The following is a 21,474-nucleotide window of genomic DNA, read 5'->3' as shown; positions in this document are numbered from 1 at the left end:
ATGGGAGTGCCAGTTTTTAATGAATTTCTATTGTCATGTCAATTTCTTGCGATTACTCGAACATTAAGCTGTAACCACATACCGCCTAGGTGCTGTAACTAAATCCTGGTGTAAGCACCGGTTAGGCAGGCTTGAACTATGCATGTGAAGCCAGCTGTGGGGTATATTCAATCCTATAGATTTCTCATTGTTTGGTAACTATTTTCTGCAAATGCAACAAAAATCAATATAAAAAAATATTACCCACACAGCATTCTACAGGTTACTTGTTATACCATAGATCTCTTTCTGGGGTCTATGATTATACTAGTCTATTGTTTTACCCAAAATGCAATGCAACAAACAAAGATGGCGACCTCCGAAGCGGTGATCACGCGAATGGATGTGAAAGATGTACGTTTCCCAACATCCCTAGAAGCTCATGGCTCAGACGCAATGGTAAATAGTCCGTTGAAATTGGGTTGCGTTTTTATATAGCAGAGTACCTTCGACTTGCCAAGGTCAATTAAGTTACAATGCACTCTATTGCCGCGGGACTTCATGCCTGTACGTAGCCCTGCGCACTGTACGCAGGGTTAGCCTGTACGTTGAATATAGGGGGCGTGTCAACGATGGACCATGCTACAAAGTTGCTATACAATACAGTAATTTAAATGTAGCAGCTAAATTGAGTTCGTCTTCGTTTTAAGGGACGACGTCAAAAGATCGATGTCGGATAAAAAACTTATTTCCTTTAGTTTGGGGGTGGGGGGTTTTGACCTCAAAAAGTTTCCATCCTACAAAAACGATTTTTTTTTTTAATGAAGTCAAAAAAATCTTGGAGTAGTTCTATCCAATCATGGACAGAAATAACCGAAAAGGAAAAAAAACAGAAAAATGGTTTGGTTCGAGTGTAAATCTGTGCGTCAAATGAGGTGCATTTGTAAACTCTTTTTACACCCACCCGACAACCAACTGCTATGCAATACTACTGTCCGATTATCAATTTGTATTTAATGGTGAATGTAGTCTGACGCCATGACCAATATTTATCAATTAAGTTTCAGTGGGGGGGGTAGGGGGGTTTGGAAAAAAAATAAAGGAATTAAGTTTTTTATCCGACATCGATCTTTTGACGTCGTCCCTAACCACATTTTATAATAATTTATATCTATAATTCATACAATCGTACTAAATAAACAAAATAGAATAGTCTAATAAAATAAAAAAATAGAATAACCTTATGAAAGTCATAGTCTATAGATTGTTTATTACAGCCACTCCTCTATTTCGTCTACGACAGCTTTTGTTATCTATGACAAAAATGGGGTACTATTAATCTATGAGGTAACAACAACAACAACAACAACACCCCCCCCCCCCCCCCCCCCCCCCCGTAAAAAAAAATCAGGACCGCTTGTCAATAATACCCATTTCCCAGTCCGGCTGTACACCGATCATGTGTATATAATTGACAGACGAAGCAAAATAGCTTTCCGGACTAAAAACATCGCCGCATGTAAAATTTATTGTTTACATGAAATTCGAGGACGCGCTGCACGACTACCTTTAATTATCGATTAGCCAAAATTGTCGACAAATGACAGTAATATTCTACAAAAGCTATACAATTGTCTGTGACTCAGTCTGAAACTAAAGGACTGCAGTGAATGGTTGAAATGCTCAAAAAGTCACTATAACCTAGTCTCAATTAACACAGTGCCACATTCAAATGCTACAAATCTCTCTATTCCCCTTCTCACAAATATAACAAAATTTTATTTATTTGAAGCGGTTGACAATTTAAGCCAGGCAGCTTTTTTGTTTGTTTACATGATGATATAATGTTTTCAGCACACAGATCCTGACTATTCCTGTGCATATGTAATTATTCACACCGATGCTAATGACTCTTTAGCAGGGCACGGATTGACTTTCACCATAGGACGAGGCACTGAAATTGGTAATGAAATAAATGTGAATAAATACCGTATTTGCTTTATTAGACAAGCATCTCAAAAAACAATGCATTTATTTTATACTGGATCTTTAAAATTGGATTAATTGTATAAATGCACCTCTGTCATTTATTTTATTACATATGTGTTACTAATAGAGTAAATATGGTAATCTGTATAAATGTTATTGTATCCTACATAACACTGCTTACCATATTGTACGCCCCAATAATATATTAATTGTATACATATTCTGTACAAAAAGTATACTTGAAATTGCGTACATTATGTGTATACAAAATTCATACATACAAGAAAACAGCAGTACATTATTTGTATACACACTTTATACAAATTCCTTAATGTATATTTGTTGTATACTAGAAATGTACAGATTTTTTGCATAGGATTCAATGCCTAAATATTGTATAATTTACATATACATAAAATGTACAATATCATGACTAAGAAATAAAGAGTAACCACAACAATATATGTTAGAATCATGTCAGAATGAAGTATAATTTATGTATACATTAATTGTACAAATTATTGACTTGGATCTTGACAAATATTAGTACTATTTATGTATACATAGAATGTACAAAAATTGGACTTCGAATCTGAATAAACTTAACTACGCTCAATAATACAATATATGTATACATAAACTGTACGAAAATATGGAATTTAATATTCAATTAAATTCATAAGAGAGTAGAAAAACATTTTTAATAGATTAATTACAGGAATACTAAACTATATTTTTGGATATCAGTAAAATTATATTTTGTACACAAAAAGTACACAAAGGTAAGTACACAAAGGTAAGGGTGAGATTGGTGACTGTACAATATAGTGCCATGACTTACATCAGAGGAAGCCCTCCGTAACCATGGTATATTGTGGTGGAATAGGCATACTAGAAATAGAATATAATTTTTAACGAGCATGAAGACAGTGTACGATTTGATTCATGTACAATTTGCACATGATTCATGTGCAATTGATACTCCCATTGAAATAATTCACGCAAATGTTGTTATATAGGAATTTCAGCCACTATAACAATATTTTTGTGTGGAAAAAATAGGGATCAATTCAGTATTTTCTGTGGGAATCAAGGTTATAAATACTTTCATAGTGCGCATGTTCCTTGACGCGTCTGCGAATGCATGAAAAAAGGTCAAAGAGCAATATAAATAAAAACATCGCCAACGTCTTTGTTTCAAAGATTTGATTTGGTTTTTTTAGCTCTGAGTGGTGATAATTAGAGAGTATATATTTTTTACATATGATTCATGTTTTTTTAAACATATTTATGCGTTTCTCGTGTTTCTATAGCTATATTCACAGAGACTGGCTGTGAGCTATTTTATACTTGTTTGAACACACTTGACTTCCAATGTGTGCGAGACTTTTAGACCATTTATAACCTTGATTCTCTCTCTCCAAAAGAAATAGATTGTTTCCTATTTTTCCTACACAAAAAAAGGCTATATATAAACACTTGTGTATATTATAGGTATTCCAATCGTACGTGAATCAAACCGTACACTGTCTGTCTTTTTAGATTGTATGGCCATAAAACTGATTATATACCCATATTATATGTTCGGCCTTTGTTTTCACCGTGATGGTTGCCAGGCATTGAAAATGCCCGGATGTCCACCCATAAAGATACACTCATGATACACCGTGAATGTCACTTAATTTAACTTTGGCTCTTGCTCAGATTGACACAAACTTTGGGAGTGTAACAGCCGGTGGCTGGTGATATCAGTAAGAAAAAAGGTTGAGATGTATGTTATATTCTGTAGAATACTTTATTTTAGCTGGAATTAATTTTCGCTGAAAAGACATTTTGAATGTTTTGCATGGAATATATTTTCACTGATTTTTGACGAGTTGAATGTAAAATATAGGAAAAAAGGTATATTTGCTAGATTATATTTTCACTGAATCATTCCTCCAGCGAAAATTAGTTGCAAACGAAAATAAAGTATTTTACAGTAGATTACATTTCCAAAAAGTTGACATTTTCAAAATATAAACCTGTTCAATACAGTTGTTCTTGCCTGTAAAACACTATCCCGATTGGTTATTGGTCAGAAGTTGTCAGATATTTACAGTGATTTTGGTGGATATTGGAGAAAATTAACAAGTGAATCACAGCTTCGTTGGGTGAGTGCATGATGAGCAAAATTATTGAAGGTATAGTATTTAAATGCTTATTTAAATTTTCACCACCAGACTTTCTCGCACAACTTTTTCTGCCATTTTTTTCTAATATTCTTCAATATTTCTAGAAATGAACCCTAATTTTGTAGCAAACAGTCAAAATTTGAGTCAATTTTCAGTTTTTTATGAAAAAAAAATTGGCTATTTTTGTCGCAATCTTCTGAAGGAAATTGCAAACTATAAACAGGTCTATTTTGTAAATTTATAATGAAAAGAGGGAACTGGTGGTGAAAAGGTTAATGTATAATATATACATTCTTTAAAAGCACCACCCTATCATTGCTATGTGTTGTGTCACTGTCGTTGCAAGACCTTGCATTCAAAATAGAACTTTTGTGACATCGAACCCATGTGAAAGTTGCACTATGAAAGTATTCATTGAGCATTAAGTTTCTTATGTGAATAATTTGAAATTGTGGGAAAAACAACAAGAATTCATCAGGATTCTTCCTTGTTTCAAATTCTGCTTCTCTCAGTTAATCAGAACAGATGCAATTTTTGTTGAATCCACACACATTGAAACACCATTCAAAAACATAAGAAAAGGAAAATTCGAACACACTATCAAATAAGAATCAGAAACGAATGACATCATGTGAACCTTTACCTATTTCTCACAAGTTGCTTGCATTCAGACTTTCAAATATTTCAGATAATAGTCGCAAGACCTCAATAAAGCTACTTTAAGGGGTATTTGTTCCCACAAATATGAACACATCACATTTCGGGCTAGCAACAGTACAATTGCATGAACCATTTATAAGTTAAGTGATCATACACATTTTGCATTATTATTCTCTCAGAGAAGTTTCTTGAATGCCCATAAACTATGAAACTGAGAAAATAATAATCGCAAATGTGCATAATATTATGGGGTTATTACGAGGATACCTCAAAGTATGCACGAAAACAGTACAGCGGGAGTATCGACCGACGCATAGAGGAGGTCGATGCGACGCCGTACTGTCTGAGTGTATACTTTGAGGTATCCTCGTAATAACCTCTTTTCTTCCAAGAATACATCATGGGAATGCCAAAATCCAAAAAGTTTAGAACAGAATCAGCGAACTTCCTTGTGTGGAGTCCAGTCAAACCTTGGCAGCCATGTTTGTTTGTTTTTTTTATTAGAGGATGCTTACTGTATGTAAAAATTCCATATTTGGAATTCGCATTTCCTTATATGGTAGGATGAAAATACCCCGTAAAATACCACAAAATTACATAATGCTGTAACTTATGGTGTTACAGTGACAGATGTATAATAAAAGCTGTTATATCCCGAAATGTTCCAAATCACTTACTGCGAACATACCAAGAACATATTTCTCTTTTTAAAAAATTGTGAAATGTATAACAATATTTTCTGCAAATCTTTTTTAACACATTTTGATAATTGTTTAGAGTAGAAAATTGTGGCTTGTAGTGCATAGGAAATTGTGTATGTGTGTCATACGGCACTGATTTATTCATTAATATTACAAATATATTTATGACATTTAAAATTATAACGATCATTTTTATTTCACTTTTGTGTAGCTAGGTCCAGAGAAAGGGGTCATGCATCTGGCTACAGCTGCTGTTCTTAATGCATTGTGGGATCTGTATGCAAAACTAGAGAATAAGGTAAATTTGTGATTCTTGATCTGTTAGATATATGCAATATGCATTGTCGGCCGGGGGGGGGGGGAGCAGTTGATACATAGCTATGTAGGGAGGTGCTCCTGTGTGCTCAAAAGAGTGACCATTTTTATATCTGGATAGTGGCAAAATCTATACCCATATTTATACCAAAGTACCATTTCTGTCATCACTGTTTATTCCAAATAAGTTTCACTGAGGAATGTGCGCCCTCTTCTATTCCGTGTTAAATCTCTGTTTCAATGTTGATTGCCTTGTTTAATTTCCGGGTTGATGTATATATGGATATGAGACCAGGATCTGAGGTGGAGATATTCGTTCATATACAGACCCATAAGTATACCAAATCGGAAAAATATTACCGATATTTATACCTATCTTGACCAGAAATAAGACTGATACTTATACCTAAAATCCAAAAAACAAGACCCATTTCAGGGGCACATCCCCATTACGTAAGTTCTATGTATTGTTGCTATGGTGCAGATATTATGTCGTATTTCTAATTGTTGCCTGGTGACAGGGTGAAACAATTAAATATCACTAATTGGTTTGTTTATTTTGTCTGAATTATTTCAGAATGAATGAATGAATGAATGAATGAATGAATGAATGAATGAATGAATGAATGAATGAATGAATGAATGAATGAATGAATGAATGAATGATGTTGTGCATGCTAGGATGCTGTGCATAACTAAAATATTTTATTTTTTATTTCCAGCCCCTGTGGAAGCTGTTAGTGGATATGGTTAGTGAATGTAAATTATTTTGTCAAATATTTTTTTTAATGTATTTTTCTATAATTTCTATGTTAATTTAAGATAAAATTGATGAAAATTCTCATTATTTATAGATTTTATTTATAATGTGCTCACGGTAATTTTTAATTTAAGGTCATATAAGTCATGAATTCTTTTCAAATAGTCAAATGGTGGTGATCTTTTTACACACAATGTATATGTCACATGACACACTTCAAACTTCAGAATCATTCCTCTACATATTTACTTATACAGAGCCCTCAGGAGTTGGTATCCTGTATTGATTTTCGATACATGTAAGTCAGTCTCTCCTATTGTTTATCTTGCCTCACACCACTTCATGTTGTTTTTACTCACCATTACTATAAATTGCGCCCTCTACTGGTGAAGCACTTATGTGATGTCATAATGACAAATACAGGTGGAGGCAATGTCTTTCAATTCGACAACTAAGTGGTTGTGTAGTTGTCCATTGTCTAGAATATATATAGGAAATGTCTCAAAAACATAGTCTTTATTGATGGATAACTATGAGACAAATTGTTATTGATGCTTTAAATCATAAACCTTCGCATCATCTATTTACATCATAGAACTGATTTGTCACTTTGATTTTTTGGAAAGGTGTTTTGTTATAGATCCATCTGATTATGGTCACTGAACACGTAACTAGTTTTTAAAATTGTCGACATTTGGGTGAATAGAGTGTGAGTGAAGTTTATAAAATGGTTCTAATTAAGTTTCTAAAACCCAAGTATAAGGTAACAGATCATTTTCCATTCACTGTGAGATCATGTGTTATGTGTGAAAACGAATGTAAAACAAACAAAGGTCATTGCGTCATAGTGGCAACAAACATCGCATGGGATTTCACAAACGTGAAAGTATTTTGGGGGATATTTCCATGCTTAATAATGTGCTGTATGCATTTGATGATGGTCAATTCCAATGAAGTAAAATGTAAGGGTATTTAAACGCAATATTTCCCTGTCAAAGATTGGCCTTTCGATGTGAGCTATGAACTAAAGAAATTTGAGTTCAAAATCAAATCATTTGTTCAGTGCGCGTCTTTCACGCAACTTGCGAGATCCCGTAGTTGAATGGAAAATAACCTATTTAAAAATCATCAACATAGATAAACGTGCGTTTTCATTTGGCAAGTGGATTAGTATACAAATTCTGAATGAACATTTTCTGCACTCCTGACTAGTCCACAGATTCTACGATCTAAAAAAAAAGTAATCTGACTTGTTTCTATGGAAGCACGACTCCATGCACCAAAATGGCAGCCATTTTGTAAAAATGTTGTAGAGGCTTTTGTTTGTAATAATGTCAGCTTACCCATATTTAGAGATACATAGAGCATTTTGTTTCAGATTTTGTCAGAATTTTAGAATAAAAAAAAATAAAATCAATTTTCCCGAAAAAATAAAAATGAAACTATGATTTTTATAACAATTTTAAAATTCAAGTGAAAAAAATGGGAAACAAATTAATTGACCATTTGAATGTATGTATATTGATTGCAGAACAGATGCCCTAACTAAAGAAGATGCTCTTCAAATGCTGCAAGAAAATCTATCTACAAAACAAACAAGAGGTTTGAGTTTCTAAAATAAATTAAAATCACTTAGACTATGTTTTATTAATCAGTTAAACAGTTTAAAAAAAACATAATTACTGTAAAGGGGTTAATTATCAATGAGTTTTAATTTTGCTTATTTCGCTGACTGGAAAATATGCTAAATTAAAACCCAGTGAATGTGTAAAATTTAACATAGAACACATTATCTAAATGATAAAACCGTGAATTTAAAACGCATATATATGCCTGAAATGGTAAATCAGCAAATTTAAACCCAGTGAAAATTAGTCATTTTACAGTATTTATTATTTATAAAATAATACAAACATTCTTTAGCATTTCTTCATCTAAAGTTTACTTGAATCTGATAATCCACAGATAATATGTTATTCATTGCGACTTTTTTATGTAATATATTTAGTTGTAAGTTTTCTCTCATAAACAAATGGATCTATAACTTGGAATAGAGAATGTATATTTTTAATATTAATTTTAATTTTTCATCAACAATAGAATGTGAATTGCTAAATACTGGTTACCCTGCGTATACAACATCAGTTGCCTGGTTAGGTTACAGTGATGAGACACTTAGTAAGGTAGGATCGCATCAGATATCAGTACCCAAGGTCAAAGGTCAAATCCTTTCTGGGGTTGTACACCAAAAATGGCTGCCACAGGCAAGACTAATTTTTACTCACTGGCTGAAATTGATTCACTAACGGATGCACATTTTAGGGACCCTTAGGTTAAGGTCTGTAGGTGCTGGCCTTTAACTGGCCTGATTGATGCCATTTTAGTGCAAAATATAACAATGTGGAGGGTTAAATAGTACTTTACTCGGTTTCGGAAAAGTTCTGTTCATAATTATTATCAGAAGGGATAGCCTATTATTTACATGGTATTACAATATTCTCAAAACTATGAGTAGTATGTGCCATCATGATATAAGCCCAGCTCAATTAAATATAAAAAAAAAGAGAAAAATGCTGTTAATTACTACATTTGTAGTTTGGATATTTAGCGTAGTAAAAAAATCCCCACTTCCATTCCATTCCCAGATTAACACCAGTTGTTAATGACACATACAACATTAAATTCTCAACTTCGATGAAAAGACCGCGAAAGCCAATCATCGCGAAAGCCACTCATCGCGAAGCTACTAGTATAAATAATGTAAATTATCTGATTATGAGGAACTTAATGCTTTTTTCACCAATGTTTGACTCATGATCAGATAAATCAAGTTTTAAATATATTGTTTTAAAATTTGTTTTTCAAATTTGTAAATACTAATTAAAGCAACACTTGTATGCATTTATTTTCCTATCTGGTCATAGTTGTGTGAGAAGGCCCTCAAAGAAGGCTGGTCAAAGTTCAAGGTTAAGGTCGGAGCTGATCTAGCAGATGATAAAAGAAGATGTGCTCTTATTAGGAAACATATCGGCTGGGAAAGAAAAATGGTAGGTGAAAAATAACGCACCTAATAAATACAGAAGGATAAAGTGTCACAGATGTTGCACAGTGTACATTCAAATTTTGTGTAAACAAAAAGTTTTTTTTTACATGCATCATTATGTTGCATGGGACTCATATCAGTGCAGTGCAATGATTGGGGCTTTAAGATAGGGATAACAACATTTGTCATTTTGTTATCTTATTTAAAATCTTAATTTATCATATCTTTTTCGAAAGCATGGATGCACACTAGAACATACTAGGTAGGGATTTGTTGTCATATGACAAAAAGTTTCAGAACATTGATTGTCAAAATGACTTAATTGCACAAGGATGCTGCAGTATTTACTGAATACAATTATACATATATATGGATATGTGGAAGCCAAGTTTTAAAGAATTACAGGGAAATGTTTCCTGGTCAATTCAATCCTCGAGGTAGAGCTACATTACAAGACGTTCCACGTTGCTAAAACGTGCACCACTGTACCATGCATTTCTATGGGCTCTGCGCGAGCTGGTGTGGAATGCTGGTCGAGGAGCCGGTGAAAATAGCTAAATTCAAGAAAACAACACAAACTCAACTTTGAAGTAACCCTGAGCAACCAAATTTATATATGTTGCACACGCAGGGCAAATCTTGTTACACTTTTCAGAGAAGTATCAACAACCATCCCAAAGTACAGTTTTCTGAGAGTTTTCGGCCTTTGTTTTATCACCGCAATGGTTGCCAGGCGGTGAAAATGCCCGGATGTCTGCCACTGAGAATACTAGTTAATTAATATATTTGGTGGACTTTTATTCTATGAGAAAGTTTTGTTTTTTTCCAATCCCAGATGCATTTCTCCCTTTAATTATCTCATATGAGTGTATCAACTTTTGACTTTTATAGTTTTGGTGGATGATTAAATAATACACTTATAGATTTAAAAGTTTGGAGAAAAGTCTTGTTGTGTTAAAAAAAAAATAAGGAAAAATATGTATCTCCTTATGGAAATCATATCTTTTTGATAGCTTTTGTTTTTAAATAGTGCCCTCACTAGTCAATACAAGAATTTCTATTGTTTTCGTTAGATGATGGATGCCAATCAGAGATGGGATGTAAACGAGGCAATAGATTACATGAAAGAATTGGCAGAGTATAAACCATGGTGGATAGAGGAGCCAACATCACCTGATGACATACTAGGTCATGCTGCTATAGCCCAGGCAAGTTATACAAAAACCTAGGGGGTCAAAATAAGAATATACTGTAAAATACTTTATTTATGCTTGGAACTAATTTTCGCTATTTTCACTCTGAACGAATGTTTTACATTCAACTACTCAAAAATCAGTGAAAATAAATTCCATATGAAACACCAAAAATTTAATTTCAGCTAATATAAAGTATTTACAGTAGTCTTAACAGCTTAAGGAGCCAGAGGTGTACCTTAGCCAAGGCATATTATACATTATATTATACCAGTGTATCACTGCCATCAATACATCATTGTGATTGGTTGGGAGACTGTTTTAATTTATGCAAGCCATGGTTAAATAGAGCATAATGCACAGTTATGGTGTTCCACTAAGGCCCCAGAATATGAATACAAGTTCAATTCGTAAACAAATAAAGGGAAGGGCATTTAAATATTAGGGAAATTTTGGGGTAATATTGATAGCATGAAGATATTACATACATATTTTATTTTGGCAGTGGTTAAATAAAAAAATTGTACAACCTACAATTTTTGCAGGCTATTCTTTGTGACATGTTTTCGTTGTCTGCAACATAGACATGGCAGAGTATCATGTTCGGGAGCTGTCAGAGCAAGATTTTCTTGCAGAAACCGGAGAATTCGTCCAGACGGAGAGAAAGAAATGCTTTGCCAATTTTAATGAAATTTACCTTGACGATTTCGAAACACAGGCTAAAATGTATGCTACCGGCGGCGAAAATTGTCTCGTTGCAGCATTTCAAAATGTATTTGTCCAAATTGCAAAATCGTTGTTTCAGGGGCCCCGTGTAAATGTAACACCCACTGACACAGTCTGGTATTCGTGAAAATAAATTGGGATCTATGATGAAAGAGATTTCGATAGCAGCAAATTTGTTGACAATTCATACACATCATTATGTTAGGGCAACTGCGTGCACTGTGTTAGATTCGGCAGGAGTTGAAACCAGACACATTATGTATTTTACCGCACATAACAATGAAGCTAGTTTTCGGTCTTACACCAACAAACTCACAAATAATCAGAGTCAAGGAATGTCCAGTATCCTGTCTCACAGTTTTTGGTATAAAAACAAATCCTCTGATAGAGAAGTGACCGTAGCGATCGAAGCGGGTGTTTCCGACAACGTCATCCGTACCCCAGAAAACACCGGCATAGTAGCGTCTGGACCAACTCCCGCAGAATCTGGCACCGCTTCTATTTCTAATACCCACAATCAAAGTACACATGCAGCATCTACTTTGTTCCATAACTGCACCTTTAGTGGACCAATTAATGTCAGCATAACAAACACAAAATAGAAAATTCGCCAACGATAATAAGTCCACAGCAAATGTTTTAAAAAATGACGCACAGTGCGCGCTGTCGGTAATTTCTGCTGATGATAATTTATTCACAGCTATTCATATGTAAATTAAGCGTTGAGCTTGTTCAGTTTATTCAATTTCTAATTATTTGCTAGTTTCTTGCGTTGTAGAAATAAACTTCCTTTGATTGTGATGATATCTAAACTTGCTGTTCTGTGCGTTTCTGTGTACTGAGCGCGAGTGTGTGATAAGAGATTAAATACTGGTTCCAGGGCCCATTTCATCTGATCACCGTGTCGACCAGTCGACCAGCTCATTACACGTCGTTCGAAAACGACTCTTTCTTATTTTGTAAAAAGGCCGAGAGTGTCGAAAATGTTACAGGAATGAAGTTGGTATAATATAATAGCAATAAACCACCGCCGGAGTCGGGTATACCACTCGATATCGCACAATTCACTCCATATATGCACTCGCTACCGCTCGTGCATATATGTCGTGAATTGTGCAATTTCTCGTGGTATACCCGCCTCCGACGGTGGTTTATTGCTTAAATTGTTCAGGGATTCAAAGTAATGCATCTGGAGCCTACACAGCTTTTATTTTTGAGGGAGTCAGAATATATTTCAATAAAGCAAACTTTACAACTTGGAATTTTGTTATGCAACTGTTTAGGTTGTCATGGTAATACTGTTGAAACTAATTCTTCTATTGCCTCCAGGGCTTGTTTTGCAATGTTATGATAAGTGAAATCAGAGGTACATCACTTGGGGTTTGCAACTATGGTGACATAATAACAAGATCCCGTTTCATTCTCGCTCTTGCATAAGCGTTTCCAACTCATAACAATGCGAATACACATGCCCGAGATAACTAGGATACTGGGAGGTCTAGGTGGATTAAAATAGCTGCGCACGATATGACGGATTATGATAACTATAACTTTTCTGTACATTTTCGATGTATTACATTTTTTCACTATGATAGTGGTGAGGCATGTTTTATTGTTTTATTACAACCCGCCTATGTCATGTCAGAAGGTAGTAGCATCAGTCTCGCTATATAAGAGATGAGACTTGAATGGGATCTTGGCATGATTTCACCATACAGTACTATGCGCGTTGCAAACCCCAAGTAATGAATATTCTTGATGACTCACACTCATATGATATTTAGTGTACCCATGGTCCATTCTTGATGACTCACACTCATATGATATTTATTTAGTGTACCCATGGTCCATTCTTGATGACTCACACTCATATGATATTTAGTGTACCCATGGTCTATTCTTGATGACTCACACTCATATGATATTTAGTGTACCCATGGTCCATTCTTGATGACTCACACTCATATGATATTTAGTGTACCCATGGTCCATTCTTGATGACTCACACTCATATGATATTTAGTATACCCATGGTCCATTCTTGATGACTCACACTCATATGATATTTAGTGTACCCATGGTCCATTCTTGATGACTCACACTCATATGATATTTAGTGTACCCATGGTCCATTCTTGATGACTCACGCTCATATGATATTTATTTAGTGTACCCATGGTCCATTCTTGATGACTCACACTCATGTGATATTTAGTGTACCCATGGTCCATTCTTGATGACTCACACTCATATGATATTTAGTGTACCCATTGTCCATTATTGATGACTCACACTCATATGATATTTAGTGTACCCATGGTCCATTCTTGATGACTCACACTCATATGATATTTAGTGTACCCATGGTCTATTCTTGATGACTCACATTCATATGATATTTAGTGTACCCATGGTCCATTCTTGATGACTCACACTCATATGATATTTAGTGTACCCATGGTCCATTCTTGATGACTCACACTCATATGATATTTAGTATACCCATGGTCCATTCTTGATGACTCACACTCATATGATATTTAGTGTACCCATGGTCTATTCTTGATGACTCACATTCATATGATATTTAGTGTACCCATGGTCCATTCTTGATGACTCACACTCATATGATATTTAGTGTACCCATGGTTCATTCTTGATGACTCACACTCATATGATATTTAGTGTACCCATGGTCCATTCTTGATGACTCACACTCATATGATATTTAGTGTACCCATGGTCCATTTTTGATGACTCACACTCATATGATATTTAGTGTACCCATGGTCCATTCTTGATGACTCACACTCATATGATATTTAGTGTACCCATGGTCCATTTTTGATGACTCACACTCATATGATATTTAGTGTACCCATGGTCTATTCTTGATGACTCACACTCATATGATATTTAGTGTACCCATGATTCACTGCCAACAATAATCAACCATGTACATGTATACCTTGTTTACAAGATGATTATTATTGTTATTAAAGGCTCTGAGTCTGCTAGACATTGGCGTAGCAACAGGAGAACATGCACAGAATAGAGTTATATTCAAACAACTACTCCAAGCCAAAGCCGTCAAGTTCTGTCAGATTGATAGTTGTAGACTTGGTAGTGTCAATGAAAATCTAGCTGTCATTATGATGGCAAAGAAATTTGGGGGTAGGTTGTCATGGTTACAGTGTCTTGCATCATACTTTTTCTGTAATCTCACATAAGCCTATAATCCTACTTAAACCTAATCTCACATAGCCTTATAATCTTACATCACCTAATTCTCATATAAACATATAATCCTGCATAAGCCTATAATCTCACATAAGCCAAATCTCACTTGAGCTTATACTCTAACGTGCATATCCTACATCCTCTCTAATCCCACAACTTAATCCATGTCTTAACTTAATCCATCCCTTAACCTTAACTCCACATAAGCATACCTTACATAAGCTTATAATCCAAGTTGCATAAGCTTAAAACTCATATAAGCATAAGCCACATCATAAGCTGCATAAACTAAATCATAGGTATGCCTATAATCCTGCATATTCATTAAATCCCATATAAACATATAATTTTACATAATCCTGCATGAAGCTATAATTTAATATTAATAATAATAATTAATATTTACATACATTTTGTTATTCATTATTATAACAGCGTCATTTAATGTACTTTTAAGTCAACATCCTAATAAGAATACAATAACAATAAAGTTTTTATTATTACATGTGTAGTACCTGTATGCCCACATGCTGGAGGTGTTGGTCTGTGTGAACTGGTTCAGCATATTAGTTTATTTGACTATATATGTGTATCTGCTTCATTGGAAAACAGGTATGTGTGTTATAACTTCATAGATTTAACAGTTGGTTTGTGTATTATGAAAAACTTGAAACATCTTGGCCAAGTTCTGGTGGTGGGTATTAATAATTAACGAACGAAATGCGACTTAATTCATTGAAATGTACAGGCTACAGTGATATATGATAAATTGTTGATAATGAAATGTAATAAAACTATATCCTTGCTTTGACTATTTATTTTTAAACTGCAGTTTTTATCCAATCTGATCTAATCATGTGCCTTTCGTTCAGCAAGTACAGACAATCTTTCTCATTTTAATTAAATTACATTTCTTTTCTATTTTTAAGGGTTATTGAATATGTAGACCATTTACATGAGCATTTCAAGTATCCAGTGTGTATAAAGAATGCATGCTATATGCCCCCTCAGGTATGTAATCTTTAATATTTTAGCTTCTTCAATCACCTTGAGTAGTGAGTAATATTTATTTTAGGTTGTCTGGGTGGTAATTAAGTGTTAACACAATAGTTCCTTCAAATAGTCCCATTGCAGCATAAGTCTTTTGTCGAGGTGGAACAAAGAAATAGTACTTTCAGCCTAGGTGATACAATATAATAGTCTTTTCCAGTCAGCTTAGGTGATACAATATAATAGTCTTTTACAGTCAGCTTAGCTGGTACAACATAATAGTCTTTTCCAGTCAGACTAGGTGATACAATATAATAGTCTTTTCCAGTCAGACTAGGTGGTACAACATAATAGTCTTTTCCAGTCAGACTAGGTGGTACAACATAATAGTCTTTTCCAGTCAGCTTAGGTGATACAATATAATAGTCTTTTCCAGTCAGCCTAGGTGGTACAACATAATAGTCTTTTCCAGTCAGCTTAGGTGATACAATATAATAGTCTTTTCCAGTCAGCCTAGGTGGTACAACATAATAGTCTTTTCCAGTCAGCCAAGGTGGTACAACATAATAGTCTTTTCCAGTCAGACTAGGTGATACAATATAATAGTCTTTTCCAGTCAGCTTAGGTGGTACAACATAATAGTCTTTTCCAGTCAGACTATGTGATACAATATAATAGTCTTTTCCAGTCAGCTTAGGTGATACAATATAATAGTCTTTTCCAGTCAGCTTAGGTGATACAATATAATAGTCTTTTCCAGTCAGCTTAGGTGATACAATATAATAGTCTTTTCCAGTCAGCTTAGGTGATACAATATAATAGTCTTTTCCAGTCAGCTTAGGTGGTACAACATAATAGTCTTTTCCAGTCAGCTTAGGTGATACAATATAATAGTCTTTTCCAGTCAGCTTAGGTGGTACAACATAATAGTCTTTTCCAGTCAGCTTAGGTGATACAATATAATAGTCTTTTCCAGTCAGCTTAGGTGGTACAACATAATAGTCTTTTCCAGTCAGCCTAGGTGGTACAATATAATAGTCTTTTCCAGTCAGCCTAGGTGATACAATATAATAGTCTTTTCCAGTCAGCTTAGGTGATACAATATAATAGTATTTTCCAGTCAGCTTAGGTGGTACAACATAATAGTCTTTTCCAGTCAGACTAGGTGGTACAACACAATAGTCTTTTCCAGTCAGCCTAGGTGATACAACATAATAGTCTTTTCCAGTCAGACTAGGTGATACAACATAATAGTCTTTTCCAGTCAGCTTAGGTGATACAATATAATAGTCTTTTCCAGTCAGCTTAGGTGGTACAACATAATAGTCTTTTCCAGTCAGACTAGGTGGTACAACATAATAGTCTTTTCCAGTCAGCCTAGGTGATACAACATAATAGTTTTTTCCAGTCAGACTAGGCGATACAACATAATAGTCTTTTCCAGTCAGCTTAGGTGGTACAACATAATAGTCTTTTCCAGTCAGACTAGGTGATACAATATAATAGTCTTTTCCAGTCAGCTTAGGTGGTACAACATAATAGTCTTTTCCAGTCAGACTAGGTGGTACAACATAATAGTCTTTTCCAGTCAGACTAGGTGGTACAACATAATAGTCTTTTCCAGTCAGCCTAGGTGATACAACATAATAGTCTTTTCCAGTCAGACTAGGTGATACAACATAATAGTCGTTTCCAGTCAGCCTAGGTGATACAACATAATAGTCTTTTCCAGTCAGACTAGGTGGTACAACATAATAGTCTTTTCCAGTCAGCCTAGGTGGTACAACATAATAGTCTTTTCCAGTCAGCCTAGGTGGTACAACATAATAGTCTTTTCCAGTCAGCCTAGGTGATACAACATAATAGTCTTTTCCAGTCAGCCTAGGTGGTACAACATAATAGTCTTTTCCAGTCAGCCTAGGTGATACAACATAATAGTCTTTTCCAGTCAGACTAGGTGGTACAACATAATAGTCTTTTCCAGTCAGCCTAGGTGATACAACATAATAGTCTTTTCCAGTCAGCCTAGGTGGTATAACATAATAGTCTTTTCCAGTCAGCCTAGGTGGTACAACATAATAGTCTTTTCCAGTCAGACTAGGTGATACAACATAATAGTCTTTTCCAGTCAGCCTAGGTGATACAACATAATAGTCGTTTCCAGTCAGCCTAGGTGGTATAACATAATAGTCTTTTCCAGTCAGCCTAGGTGGTATAACATAATAGTCTTTTCCAGTCAGCCTAGGTGGTATAACATACTGTAGAATACTTTATTTTCGCTTGGAATTTATTTTCGCTATTTTCGCTGAAGAGATGATTCCGTGAAAATAAAATCCAGCGAATATACTTATTTTCCTATATTTCACATTAAACTCATCAAAAATCAGTGAAAATAAATTCCATACAAAACAGCCAAAAAGCCTTTTCAGCGAAAATTAATTCCAGCGAAAATAAAGTATTCCACAGTAATAGTCTTTTCCAGTCAGCCTAGGTGGTACAACATAATAGTCTTTTCCAGTCAGCCTAGGTGGTATAACATAATAGTCTTTTCCAGTCAGCCTAGGTGGTATAACATAATAGTTGTTTTCCAGTCAGCCTAGGTGGTATAACATAATAGTCTTTTCCAGTCAGCCTAGGTGATACAACATAATAGTCTTTTCCAGTCAGCTTAGGTGGTACAACATAATAGTCTTTTCCAGTCAGCCTAGGTGGTACAAAATAATAGTCTTTTCCAGTCAGCCTAAGTGGTACAACATAATAGTCTTTTCCAGTCAGCCTAGGTGGTATAACATAATAGTCTTTTCCAGTCAGACTAGGTGATTCAACATAATAGTCTTTTCCAGTCAGCCTAGGTGGTATAACATAATAGTCTTTTCCAGTCAGCCTAGGTGATACAACATAATAGTCTTTTCCAGTCAGCTTAGGTGGTACAACATAATAGTCTTTTCCAGTCAGCCTAGGTGGTATAACATAATAGTCATTTCCAGTCAGACTAGGTGATACAACATAATAGTTGTTTCCAGTCAGCCTAGGTGGTATAACATAATAGTCGTTTCCAGTCAGCCTAGGTGATACGACATAATAGTCTTTTCCAGTCAGACTAGGTGATACAACATATTAGTCTTTTCCAGTCAGCCTAGGTGGTACAACATAATAGTCTTTTTCAGTCAGCCTAGGTGGTATAACATAATAGTCTTTTCCAGTCAGCCTAGGTGGTATAACATAATAGTCTTTTCCAGTCAGCCTAGGTGGTACAACATAAGTCTTTTCCAGTCAGCCTAGGTGGTATAACATAATAGTCTTTTCCAGTCAGCCTAGGTGGTATAACATAATAGTTGTTTTCCAGTCAGCCTAGGTGGTATAACATAATAGTCTTTTCCAGTCAGCCTAGGTGATACAACATAATAGTCTTTTCCAGTCAGCTTAGGTGGTACAACATAATAGTCTTTTCCAGTCAGCCTAGGTGGTACAAAATAATAGTCTTTTCCAGTCAGCCTAAGTGGTACAACATAATAGTCTTTTCCAGTCAGCCTAGGTGGTATAACATAATAGTCTTTTCCAGTCAGACTAGGTGATTCAACATAATAGTCTTTTCCAGTCAGCCTAGGTGGTATAACATAATAGTCTTTTCCAGTCAGCCTAGGTGGTATAACATAATAGTCTTTTCCAGTCAGCTTAGGTGGTACAACATAATAGTCTTTTCCAGTCAGCCTAGGTGATACAACATAATAGTCTTTTCCAGTCAGCTTAGGTGGTACAACATAATAGTCTTTTCCAGTCAGCTTAGGTGGTACAACATAATAGTCTTTTCCAGTCAGCCTAGGTGGTACAACATAATAGTCTTTTCCAGTCATCCCAGGTGATACAAAGTAGTAGTCTTTCAGGCAGCCCAAGTCGAACAACACAAGTCTTTTTCGAGCAGCCTCGGTGTAACAAATTAATAATACTTTCAGGCAGCCTAGGTGGTACAACATAAGTCTTTTCAGGGAGCCTAGGTGGTACAACATAAGTCTTTTTAAGGTGGCTTGGGTCCTATGAAGTGATGGTCCTTTGAGGCAGCCTAGGTGATACAAAATAACAATATCTTTTAGGCTGCCTGGCTGGTACAATATAAAATCCCAGCTTAGGTAGTACAACAAAATAGTCTTTTTGAGACAAAGTAATAGTCATTTCAGGTAGCCTAAGAGGTACAACATAATAGTCATTTCAGGTAGCCTAGGTGGTACAAAGTAATCGTTAATTCAGGTAGCCTAGGTGGTACAAAGTACTAGTACTTTCAGGCAGTCTAGGTGGTACAACATAATATTCCTTTCAGGTAGCCTGATTGTTGCACACTTGAGTTGAAGCATACTTTTATAATAAATGAAAGTAATATCAATTTTTCAATAAAAATCAAAATATTTTAATGGTGATTAAAACAATTATAATGAAAAGGTGTGTAACTAATTGACCTGAAACTTTTCTGTTTTTAGGGTCTCTTGTATGAAAGTTATTTTCTAAAATGAATTAGAAAGGACATATTTTTCTTCAATTATTGAGAAATTAATTAGGCTGATATTTTATATCACTTTGTCTTCATGAAAACTTAATGCAGCCTATAATTATGTGTTCTCATTTATTTCACTTCCCCACATGACTTCTCATTATTTCCTATTTTTAGAATGCCGGCTACTCCACAGAGATGATTGCGAAATCCATTAGTGATTATGAATACCCAAAAGGGAGTGCCTGGCAACAGCTCATTATGGAAGGGAAATTCCAAACTCCTTAGAGTGCAGTTAACATCCGATGAGATATTCATTCCTTGGTTTGGTGGATTCATCCAACTTATGGCTTTAGAGAATCTCTTGAAGATGTGATAAAATGAATTTAATATATGATAACACTAATAGAAAGTTAAATTAAGACATGCATTACAACACCTTACGTTTGTACCAAAACTGAACTAGTACTAGCCCTATTAATTAAAGCCAAATTTTAGAGAAATTTTGCTGTCAAGAAATAACAAATTGAAGGCTGCCCTCTCTAGTCAGCAAACAGAAAGAAAGTTCTACAAGAAATTGTTAGGGTGTGAGGGGCAATCATTATTTTGTTGTGAGGGGGATAATTATAGGTGGAGATTGATTATTTATAATTTTCAAGATTTACTTAGATAACATTTTATGATGACATTTGTATAAAAAAGAGCGATATTTTCTGATAAATCATTAAAATTTATATCAAATTCACATTTACATGATTGTGTCTGTTGTATTTGAGAGTTAACAATTTTCTTTTAGAGTGGTAATTTTCTTGGAATATTCTTTTTGAACTGAGACACATGCTGACCAGAAATGTTTTTGACCTATTAGACAATTTATACTTTGTCAACAGATGTAAGTGAATCTATGTGAGAGAACATAGAAAATAACTAACCACTAAGCCCAATGGATTTACACTGTTATCAGTTTAATGTCAGATAGTTGCCCAGTATCAAGAAACAATAACTATAGCATACCCGGGTAAAACATATACTGTAGTCTATGCATTAAACACGTTGAGATAGCTGCGTGCCATTCTAGTAGCAAATTTGGCTTGGTGCCTGGAGAAAAATAATCTCAATTTAGTTATAAAGTGTGAACAATCTCATGATGAGAATGTATTTTATTTTGATTTAGCGACATCTTGAATTTGGGAAATTGTGCATTAGGTGAAATAACATGCT

The 21,474-nt window shown here is 34.8% G+C and overlaps 1 protein-coding gene across 1 annotated transcript; it reads left to right on the top strand.

The window, feature by feature from the left end:
* The first annotated feature begins 340 nt into the window (after nucleotides 1-340).
* Nucleotides 341-21,004, top strand: LOC100368468 (mitochondrial enolase superfamily member 1-like). The gene is made up of 14 exons (XM_002733516.4): nucleotides 341-438; nucleotides 1,834-1,942; nucleotides 4,006-4,121; nucleotides 5,715-5,801; nucleotides 6,541-6,567; nucleotides 6,836-6,876; nucleotides 8,110-8,180; nucleotides 8,679-8,761; nucleotides 9,503-9,625; nucleotides 10,695-10,829; nucleotides 14,543-14,714; nucleotides 15,293-15,392; nucleotides 15,710-15,791; nucleotides 20,431-21,004. The coding sequence occupies exons 1-14, from the start codon at nucleotides 349-351 to the stop codon at nucleotides 20,539-20,541; spliced, it is 1,347 nt and encodes a 448-aa protein (XP_002733562.2). The 5' UTR covers nucleotides 341-348; the 3' UTR covers nucleotides 20,542-21,004.
* Nucleotides 21,005-21,474: the final 470 nt, after the last annotated feature.

This window comes from Saccoglossus kowalevskii, chromosome 18 (assembly GCF_978046115.1).
Source record: "Saccoglossus kowalevskii chromosome 18, keSacKowa6.1, whole genome shotgun sequence".
In the NCBI taxonomy this organism is placed as follows: domain Eukaryota; kingdom Metazoa; phylum Hemichordata; class Enteropneusta; family Harrimaniidae; genus Saccoglossus; species Saccoglossus kowalevskii.
This window is presented reverse-complemented; position numbering and strand designations above follow the sequence as displayed.